The following is a 10,730-nucleotide window of genomic DNA, read 5'->3' as shown; positions in this document are numbered from 1 at the left end:
CTATTCTACCTTGTACAAAGAGAGCACAGTTTACTGAAGTCAAATTCCTTGTGTGTTCAAGCATACTTGGCGAATAAAGCTGATTCTGATTCTGATTCTTCTCATGTTGTGGGTCAATAAACATATGTATTGTCACTGATGCTCGCTCTGTTCTAGACCTCGGGGTCTTTGCTGCTGCTCTGTCTGCCTTGGGTTTTCATTTGTGCACGATATATATAAATAATGGACGTAGTATCCGTGACGTCACCCAGCTGTTCCTGAGAGCTGTTTTGAAGCCTAACGTCAGCGGCAGCCATATTGGAAATGCGGAACTCAAGCAAAAGAGTGTGACGTAAAGGGGCGGAGTTTGAGCCTCCAAGCCAACAGCTATGTGTTCCCGCCTGTCAGTCAAGTCAGTCATGGCCTTATTTGGGCAAAATCTTCTAATCTTAATATTTTCTGAACCGTTAGAAAAAAATTCACCCCCGAGATTGTCACAGTTATCACCTGCCACACCTGCTCAGCCTCTCAGCCCACTACATTTCCACTCCCCTTCGTTTACCTGAGCCACACTCTCCTCATTAAGCCAACACAAATCACCTGTTTCTCATTACCTGCTGCCAGTATTTAAGTCCCGGTCTCAGCCCACTCAGTGCCAGATTGTTCTCACTGCAAATGCAAGACTCTCCAGCACTTATCCTCGGACTGATCTCCCGGTTTCGACCCTGCCTGTCCCCGACCTTCCTTCCTCGTTTCTGCCCTGGTAACTACCTCAGCCTTCTGTCCCCGACCAAGAGATTTGCCTGCTCCTCGTCTGTTTCCAGTCTGATCCTCCACACAGCGAAACCAGCATCTCAACAGACATTGTGTGACCGGGTTAGTAAAGACCTACAAAGACTTGTTACCTGCTGTTTCCTCCGGGCTCCAGTGTGCTGCTTTTGGGTTCACCCTCACACCCGTAACAGAGATAGAGAAATTAGCTATGTAGACCCAAGTCGTTTTTTGAACCAGGCTGTAAACATGTTTATTTCTGCTGTAAAGATCGTCTTCTTTGAATTGGTGTGTATATGGTTTCCGGTGTTTATGCAGCCAGCCTCTAGTGGACGCTCGATGAACTGCGGTTTATAACACTTCGGCCTGAGCTTCATATTTTGAGACCGGAGGTTGCCGCTTGGCATGCGCATGAAACAGAGGGTAGGTGTGCTCTCCCCGCCTCAGGTCTTGGCATCCAAGTGGGCACATGGACAGAGCCATACTGCCAAATATAACTTATAGCATGCAAATCATTCATTCTTTTGATGAGAATGGTCCTGACTGAACAAATGGTAATGATTTCTGAGATGCAGAAAATAAGGGCAGAAACTGGTAATCACGATAAACTGTAAAATGCAGAATATCGTGGAATATATATCACAATAAAATCAAAAACAGTCAACAAGAAGAAATTGACAAGAAATCTGGTAGTAGATAAACATATATTTATTTAATTTAAAAGATCAGATGATTTGATTTCATGCATACCAGGTTAATATTGAGCAACGTCATCATCCAACGTTAATTGGCAATGTCCATTGATTAACGTCCTTCAGAAGCATCCTGTGGCTCCCGATCCAGTTCCACACATAAACTGAGGTTTCCTGTGAGTGTATCATTACTAGCTAAAAACATAAGTCTGCTCATGTCCTGATATTTTACAAAAACTACACCGGGGGTTCCCAAAGTGTGGGTCGAGAGGGACCCCCTGGGGGATCGCGAGACACAAATGGGGGGTCGTGAGATGTCTTCCAAGAATTTTTTTTTTTAAGTTCTCTAAAAATGGTACATTTGACCCATTATAGTAAAAAAATATGGACACAAATAGTAGCTAACCTTGAAATGAAACCTTGAAAATAGAAAGTGTAATGAGTTTTCTGCTTTTCTTTGTTTCCAGATGACTCCTCAGTTCAGAGTTAGTGAACAGTTAATTATCTAAAGCATCAGTAGCAGGAGGTTCATTCATAACGGCACAGGAAACACAGACACATGCTCATATAGGTAGGCTAATGTTCTGCAGACCAGCTAAATGAAGACACATTAAAGGTGACATATCATGCAAAATGGACTTTTTAATGGTTATCTACCTGAAATATGTGTCCCTGTCTACAAACCCCCCAAGAATGACAAAAATCCATTCTGCCCCTGTTCTGATTTCTCCACCTTTCTGTAAATGTGTGTGAAACCAGCCTCTAACAGGAAGTCAGAGCTCGGAGCTTGTTCAGCCCATAGACTGTATAAAATACAACTCAACCCCTCCTCCGTTTTTCATTCCCTGCACACATGTGTGCTAACAAGGAGCTTAGGAGGGAAGCATGCTAGTTGTAGGCTGTCTTAATAAACACAAAGGTCGCTTTGACTCCCCACGTCTGCAGATTTGAAGATCTAGTGGATGATTTTTATTTGTCATGGAGAAGTGCTAGCGCTAGTTAGCATAGCCACATAGCTACATGTTGGTAGCTGTGTACCAAGACACACGTCGACATGCTGACAAATAAAACAACAAGAAACACTAAATCTGTGACCAATGGTTCAGAAAGGTCCTGCTGCAGGCGCCTCTCCGTCAGGATCAGATTCTGGATCAGATTCAGAGGGTTGAAGTAACGCGGGTCTGTGAGCAGCCGTGTATATTCAGCCAACATGTAAACATTAGATCAACGTGCTGGACAGCCGAGGCCACACCCACTTCCTGAGGGGGCGTGGTCAGAGAGAAAACAGACTGTTCTGAGGAGGGCTGAAGAAGAGGGTTTTTCAGGCAGACCAAAATCTGATTTCAAAGTGTTTTTTTGAGCATAAACTTTAAAGACATGTTTTGGGGACCTCTTAGACCAATATATGTTGATGAAAAAAGCGTGATATGTCACCTTTAAATCACTTTGAGGGACAGTGGGGGTCTCGAGTTTTTGGCACCTACATTTTGGGGGTTATGGGCTCAAAAGTTTGCGAACCCCTGGATTACACAATGACTGAGTGTTTGCTTCCTGGTCTGATACCAAACCCTCAAAAATTGTCCGAAAGACTGGAAGCATAAATGAACACCTCAGGTCTTGGTGAGAGCTGAGCCTGCACACAAAGCTGATTCACACAGCTGAGTTCAAATTAGATCAATCAATCCAAAAAAGGTGACAGTGGAAGTTATATAAGTCGCCTCTGCTGTCTCCTTTTCAAGACCTTAAGGTCACTTTGCCAGAAGGTTACACCATCACCATTATTCATATTTTACCATTTCCCCTGACCTCCTCCTTTATTACTATCCACCCAGTCAACACTTTAAAAGAGGGATTCTAACCTGCTATGTTTAGCCATTATGGATGAAGTGGACTGGCATGCAGAGACCAGATTTTCATGAGTTTGAAACACAAAACCCCGTGACTGTATCATCTCTAGAGCAGCTCGTACATTGCATTGGATCTTGTTCTGTACAGCGGAATATGTTGCTCAGACCGATTGACTGCCCAAGCCGCCCAAGAGCTGCTCTGAGGTCTTCCTCAGGGATGATGTGTCCGTTACGAGGTTGGAATACATCAGAAAACACTACAGCATAGTTATTCCACTGCTTAATCATCTTAATCTTTTCAAGAATATTCCAGGGACTTGAGTGGTTTGTGCATCTTCGATCACACGGTGAAGCCAGAACATAGAAAAGCAGCAGATCGTTTCTGTTCTGGTTTTTGAATAAGGAGTTAAAGTGTTGAAGAGTCCGGTACTCTGCGTGATCAGCTCTGCCGTCTCTAACTGTCTTAGAGCATTTTCTTTTAAGATCCAACCAAGTTGTCTTTCCACTGAGACCACATATTTTCAGAACATCGGGCCACTGCACTGGTTCTCCAGGACACTGATCCACAACATTGGGCCATCTCAGAACTGTGGCAGCCACCACCCTCGAGCTGCTGTAGACTTCACACTTGATCATTGTTTCCCTCACTTCTTCACCAGAGTCAGTGACTTGACTGATGTCATACTTCTTACTTTCTTTGTTGTATGGGACTCTCACAGCCAGGCTGAACATGGGGAATCTCCTGTCAGAGGAAACAGACACAAAATATGAATACAGACCACAGATGGCATCTCGTAGTGTGGTGGACAGAAGACTGGTGGTGCTAGCTCTGCTAACCTTAGCCACCCACATAGGGGAGAACGGGGTTGGTTGTCACACTTTTTACTGTTTTGATGATTGCTCATCATCAAAACATCTTTCAATGATCATTCCTACATTAAATTGAAGCTTAAGGTGTTGGCTTGAAATGTGTATCCCTCTCATTTTCCAACTCATTGTAACAAAGAGGGAATTAACTATCAAAGACACTCTGACACATTGGGACAACCAACCCCATCACGGGGATGGTTGTCACACACTATGGGGCTGGTTGTCACAATGGTATTTTAATGCCAACCCCAACCCCAACTGGAGTTTTTTGCTAGCATCAAGTTTAACAACCATCTAACAACTACTCAGCTAGCTAGTAAAAATCTAAACTATAGCCTTCCCCCTCACACTTTGTAAGGGTAACACTCAGGGGTGCAACGGATCAAAGAACTCACGGTTCGGATCGGATCACGGTTTTGAGTCACGGATCTGATCATTTCTCGGATCAGCAAAAAAAAAAAAAGAAGACAAGACAAATATAACTTTGTCCCTCTATTTATTTTGTGAAACACTTTGGCCATTAAATAAAAACAACATTCAACTCAAAATGTGCAGCATGTGCAAAGCACCCTATCTGTGGGCCCAGTCCTGCCTCATTCACTGCATTTCATGGCATGGCAAGTGAAGGAGCAGAGGAACCTCAAAAGTTTCACTCCATTCTTCTTTCATTTGCTGATTTTAACCGTCCACTTTTCTTTGAGCTGCAAACTGTGAACACACCGTTTTATTCTAGGGTCCTACAGCTGGCAAAGTGCCAACATGCGAACTGCTCCAGAAACGAAAGTGAAAGTTAAAAATTGCACTCGCAGCAGTGGACTCTAAGGGACCCAGTAACAGCCTGTCTGCGTATCATTGGCATGGAGACAAGTCCCGGTAAACACGGGGTGACCCGACTAAAACACAGAGTGAAGGAGTAACAGTTCGGGGGCCACAAATAGACGGCCGGATGCAGCCCGCGGGCCGTGTATTGACGGCCTCTGGTCTAGTGGGTGCGCGACAGAATTTCATAACGTGGCCCAAGCACATTCAGCATTCACTGTATTTCACAGGGAAACACAAAATGCTCCCATACATGTGACTTACAAGATGCAGGAGGTTTTTCAAGTTCCTCTGCTCCTTCACTTGCCATGACTACCGCTGCGCTTGATGAGTGAGTGTGGATTGAACATGCAGTCAGCACGTGAACACGCGCAACTTTTTTCATCAACTGATCCGCGGACAACGTCCGTGCCGAACCGTGGAGAGGCATCCGTACAGATCACGGATCAACAATGATCCGTTGCACCACTAGTAACACTTGTTTTGTTATAAACCCATCGTTTAAAAGCCTAGAAGGAAAATACTGAGGAGCTGAATATTTACAATTTGACATGAAAAACACACAAAGTCCTCTCACCTCAAGTTCAGCTGTCTTACTCCAGAGAAGACTATGTAGGTGAGCTCTGATCCTAATTCTGGAAATGTCCATACCCCAATTTGAGAGACAGCGCCCTCTGGTGGCGAGACATAACAAGTGTGCCAACCAACCCGTGTGACAACCAACCCCGTTCTCCCCTACTGTGTTTTTAGTTATTTGTACTTACCTTCCACCAGTGGTGCTCTCGTAGCTTGGTGTGTACCTGCGTTAAAAAAGGAACAAAATATTACTGCTCTGTTTGATAATTGTACTAAGTCTTAGATGACGGATGGAGGGACAAACAGTCAAATCACAACAGCACAGTGTCAGTTATAACTAGTTATAACAGAAACAATAGATATACAAGTTTTATTGTACAGCCCTGTCCAACCTCCACGTCATAAAAAATATATTTATATAAAACATAACAGTCTCTGACGGATATATCATATTGGTCTCATTATAAAATTCTAATAGTAATAGTAATGCAATAATGATAAAACAAACATTTAACTTATTCTAAGACTAAATGAAATTTAAATTTAACAAAATGTGATCACTTGTAAATGAATCACTAATGCTTTCACTGTTTTATTCCCATTGTGATTTAGATATCCTGTAGCTGTTGGATAGATGACATGTCTGCTAATGGGTATTCGGTCCATTTTAACTTTTAAAGACACAGAGACGATTTTACATGCTTTTATCTCGTCACTCCTGGACTACTGTAACAGTCTTTTTAGCAGCCTGCACAACAAATCCCTGGATCGACTCCAACCTGTACAGAACTCGGCTGCCAGGGTTTTAACCAGAACCAAAAAACTTGATCATACCTCTCTGGTTTTAGCTTCCTTGCTCTGGCTCCCTGTATGTTTTTGAATTGATTTTAAAGGTGACATATCACGCTTTTTTCATCAACATATATTGGTCTAAGAGGTCCCCAAAACATGTCTTTAAAGTTTATGCTCAAAAAAACACTTTGAAATCAGATTTTGGTCTGCCTGTAAACCCCTCTTCTTCAGTCCTCCTCAGAACAGTCTGTTTTCTCTCTGACCACGCCCCCTCCGGAAGTGGGTGTGGCCTCGGCTCTCCAGCACGTTGATCTAATGTTTACATGTTGGCTGAATATACACGGCTGCTCAGAGATCACGTTACTTCAACCCTCTGAATCTGATCCAGAATCTGATCCTGACGGAGAGGCGCCTGCAGCAGGACCTTTCTGAACGATTGGTCCCAGATTTAGTGTTTCTTGTTGTTTTATTTATCAGCATGTCGACGTGTGTCTTGGTACACAGCTACCAACATGTAGCTATGTGGCTATGCTAACTAGCGCTAGCACTTATCCATGATAAATAAAAATCATCCACTAGATCTTCAAATCTGCAGACGTGGGGATTCAAAGCGACCTTTGTGTTTATTAAGACAGCCTACAACTAGCATGCCTCCCTCCTAAGCTCCTTGTTAGCACACATGTGTGCAGGTAATGAAAAACGGAGGAGGGGTTGAGTTGTATTTTATACAGTCTATGGGCTGAACAAGCTCCGAGCTCTGACTTCCTGTTACAGACCGGATATTGTTGTTACGTAACAAAAACACTGAAGTCTGAAACGGCTGGTTTCAGCACACATTTACAGAAAGGTGGAGAAATCAGAACAGGGGCAGAATGGAGTCTTTTCATTCTCGGGGGGTTTGTAGACAGGGACACAGATTTCAGGTAAAGAACCATTAAAAAGTCCATTTTGCATGATATGTCACCTTTAAGATTTTACTGATTACTTTTAAAGCTCTGCATGGACTTACTCCGAGCTATACAGCAGACCTTTTAGTACCTTACGAGCCAACACGTGCACTGAGATCCTCGGGCAGAGGTTAACTGTGCATTCCTAACACAAAAATTAAAACTAAAGGGGACAGAGCGTTCACAGTGAGGGGTCCGACACTCTAGAACCATTTGCCCGAGGAGATCAGGTCTGCTGAGTCAGTGAGATCATTTAAATCCCTTCTAAAACATACTTTTATCGCAGAGCCTTCCTGGATTTTATCTGAATTTTATTTTATTTTATTTGAACCATCTTAAGAAACACATTTTAAAATAATTTTATTCCTTTAGAGTTCTTTGAGGGGATTTTTTTTGTCTTTTAAAATCTGTTTTATTTCTTTATCTTGACTTGTGTGTTTCTATGAACTGCCTGTTTTATTTTGCTGCCCATGTGAAGCACTTTGTAACCTGGTTTTTGAAAAGAGCTCCACAAATAAAATTATTATTATCATTATAATTATAATTATTATTATTATTATTGTTATTAAACCTTTGATCTATTTTTAGTCACATAATCACAAATATTTTAAGAAAATCTTTTTGGGATCGCCATCTTTGTTCATCACACAGTGAGATGGAGTTGTGCCTGTTTAGTTGACTTAACATTAAAATTATGTCATCCTTGCTAGTTGGCTCCAGAATTACTGGTTGGTGAAAAGTGTAATTATTAATGATTTTATTATTGTAGGCCTGAAATGCCAGTCATATGTTCTGTCTTAGCTGTAGCGCAGCCACCCGCCACTAAGTGGAGCTGTAGCTCATTTTATTTTTGTTTTATTTCCCCCCCTGCCGTTCAGAGAAAGTAGACTCACCTGTTCAAGGTCTCCTGTACAATTCCTGCAAGTTCGTTTTGGTCCACAGCAGCCAAACTGTTTCCAACAGCCAGCAACAGGACCAGTGTTACAGCCGTCCAGCACAAGGGAGCCATCTGACCGTGAACAAACATCCTGGGTACAGAGAACTGAAATCAGGGAAATTAATTTAGAGAGCATTAATGCATGACTTAATAAAATATCAGTCAACAGCACTGAGTAATGTGGGGAAAAAATAACAAATTCTTAGTAAATAAATTTGGCATTAGTTGTAAAAGTCACATCCTTCATAAAGAACAAGCTGTGTTGGAGTATTTTTAAAAATTGAATCTGTTTTTTTTTCACAGCTGAAGCTCATGAACAGTCAGCATTTTGTATTTAATTTCGACACACCCTGCTCACTTGTGGCAGCTTATTATGGGCATTTTAGGAATGGTATTTTTTAAAGAAAATGCAAAGCTAAGGGAAAGTCATAAATACCATACCGCATTGAAACAGGTGATAATATATATTTTTTCTCATCAATGCATACATCTCTTAACTTTTCATTTTTCATCCCTAGTAATTACCAAGTCGTTTCTCCTAGAGTACTAGACTTTGATCTCTGAAATTCTTTGTTTTAAAGATTATATTATTTTCCTTAAATTTTCATAATTAATAATCTTTTCATCTTTGAAATACAGATTGTATTCCCACGGAATTACCATTCTCTTTACCTTTGTCATTCTTTTACAACCCTCTTTTTGTCTGTATGACATGAGGTAATAACCAGCCTTTATACATGAAGTGGAATCTCCAACTTTATTTAAACATTTATTTTTTTATGTCTTAGTTTTCCCAGAGTCTAAAGCACAACACATTTTTTTTGTTAAGATGCAGTGACTAGTTCCCATTAAAAAAAGACAATTTTGTCAATTTAACAAAATATGAAAAGAAAGGGAACATCTAAACTCGCTGAAAGTTAACAGTTATCCATAAGAGGTATACATCGAACTTGTTGCTAACCTGGAGATATTCTTGCCTAAAGATTAAATGTTCAAAACAATCTGACTTGTGACAATCTTAGGAATTTTAGGGAAATTCCAAAGTGTCAATATCCTTGCAGTTTACACTTGCAACCACAGTTGCACTGTGTGTTAATGTGGCTTATTAACATGGACTGACCTCAGAAGCTTTTTAAATATTAGGAAGTCAGGAAAAATTAGACAGGAAAAAAACACTGAATAGAGGCAAGACGAAAGTTTAGTTATTTTATTCTCAAATTAAACTTGTTTCAAAATGGAAAATTTTAAAAATGGCTATGCTGTTATTAATGACAAGCAAATTGTACAATTTGGCTGTTCTTAAATCCACAAGCATACCTTTAAAATGATAAAAATATATTTTTTACCTATTGGGCTACAACGACACCTTGCTTTGAGATGTTGAAGAAAAAAAAACCAATTATCTGCCTGATATTTATATGAATTATGATCTGTACTAAATCAAGAGACAATCATACCTGCTTTGGTGGAGAAAGAAGTCTTACAAAGGCTGCTGTCTGTGTTTAGCTGTCAGTGAAGAGTGTTGCTGACGCAGTAAGAAGGAAGTAAAAAGGCATGGAGAGCCTTACCATGGCCAAACCCATGCCCTTATTTGGACTTGTCTCTATGATAATACTGTCAAGGATGAATTGGTTAAAAAAAACTGTGCAGTTTGATTGAGGGAGTCAATTACATTTACATTGCAGTGTTTCCCCATTTCACTCCTTTAACACTTTTGCTTTTGTAATATCTTAAGTTAAACAATCTAGCCTGCAAAAAAGTCAAAAGGAAACATTCTTCATGTGAACACGATATCTGATTCTCTTGATTCAAATACAAATGCCATAAATGCAAAATACAGGTCTGCATTGCACTTTATGACTGAATGCACCTGCAGTGACAGGCGCTCTGGACAGACAGTCAGCTCACGCCACTCTTTGATGACGAGGAGTTGATCCAAACTTACTAAATGTGTCTGATGTTTCACCAAACTGGATTAAATCAAGCTGTAGACGCCGAGCTTTCTACAGTGAGAGCGGCAAAAACGACAAACATGAAATATTAAACAGACGTCTTCAGGTTGTGTCTTTGTCACTAACGTAACACCGGGGGGTAAAAATCCTCAATGAGGAGGAGACTGGTTCACACTACACACCTGCTGCAGGTAGAGACCAAGCTAACTCAGCCTGTCACAGGAATGCATAGCTTCAATTTCTTAAAGGTGACATATCATGCAAAATTGACTTTTTAATGGTTCTCTACCTGAAATCTGTGTCCCTGTCTACAAACCCCCCGAGAATGAAAAGAATCCATTCTGCCCCTGTTTTGATTTCTCCACCTTTCTGTAAATGTGTGTGAAACCAGCCGTTTCAGACTTCCGTGTTTTTGTTACGTAACAACAAAATCCGGTCTGTCACGGAGTCAGAGCTCGGAGCTTGTTCAGCCCATAGACTGTATAAAATACAACTCAACCCCTCCTCCGTTTTTCATTCCCTGCACACATGTGTGCTAACAAGGAGCT

At 41.1% G+C, this 10,730-nt stretch overlaps 1 protein-coding gene across 2 annotated transcripts; it reads right to left on the bottom strand.

The window, feature by feature from the left end:
- Positions 1–2,830: 2,830 nt before the first annotated feature.
- On the bottom strand, positions 2,831–10,104 carry LOC117816345. Of its 2 annotated transcripts, XM_034688557.1 has the most exons (4): positions 9,688–10,104; positions 8,187–8,335; positions 5,743–5,778; positions 2,831–4,031 (listed from the first exon to the last, which is right to left on the bottom strand). In XM_034688557.1, the coding sequence occupies exons 2-4, from the start codon at positions 8,318–8,320 to the stop codon at positions 3,356–3,358; spliced, it is 846 nt and encodes a 281-aa protein (XP_034544448.1). In that variant the 5' UTR covers positions 8,321–8,335; positions 9,688–10,104; the 3' UTR covers positions 2,831–3,355. The 2 variants fall into 2 exon arrangements, with proteins under 2 accessions (XP_034544448.1, XP_034544449.1); XM_034688558.1 differs by lacking the exon at positions 9,688–10,104 and having other exon boundaries at positions 8,187–8,426.
- Between the last annotated feature and the right edge of the window lie 626 nt (positions 10,105–10,730).

The sequence above is a fragment of the Notolabrus celidotus genome, chromosome 7 (assembly GCF_009762535.1).
Source record: "Notolabrus celidotus isolate fNotCel1 chromosome 7, fNotCel1.pri, whole genome shotgun sequence".
Taxonomy (NCBI): domain Eukaryota; kingdom Metazoa; phylum Chordata; class Actinopteri; order Labriformes; family Labridae; genus Notolabrus; species Notolabrus celidotus.
This window is presented reverse-complemented; position numbering and strand designations above follow the sequence as displayed.

Bases quoted from the DNA above. Each gene is read 5' to 3' on its own strand.
- LOC117816345 (XM_034688557.1), bottom strand. From the start codon at position 8,320: ATGTTTGTTCACGGTCAGATGGCTCCCTTGTGCTGGACGGCTGTAACA. The intron at 5,779-8,186 runs GTGAGTCTACTT...TTTTTAACGCAG, and splicing joins GTACAGGAGACCTTGAACAG to GTACACACCAAGCTACGAGA. The intron at 4,032-5,742 runs GTAAGTACAAAT...TTCCTCTGACAG, and splicing joins GAGAGCACCACTGGTGGAAG to GAGATTCCCCATGTTCAGCC.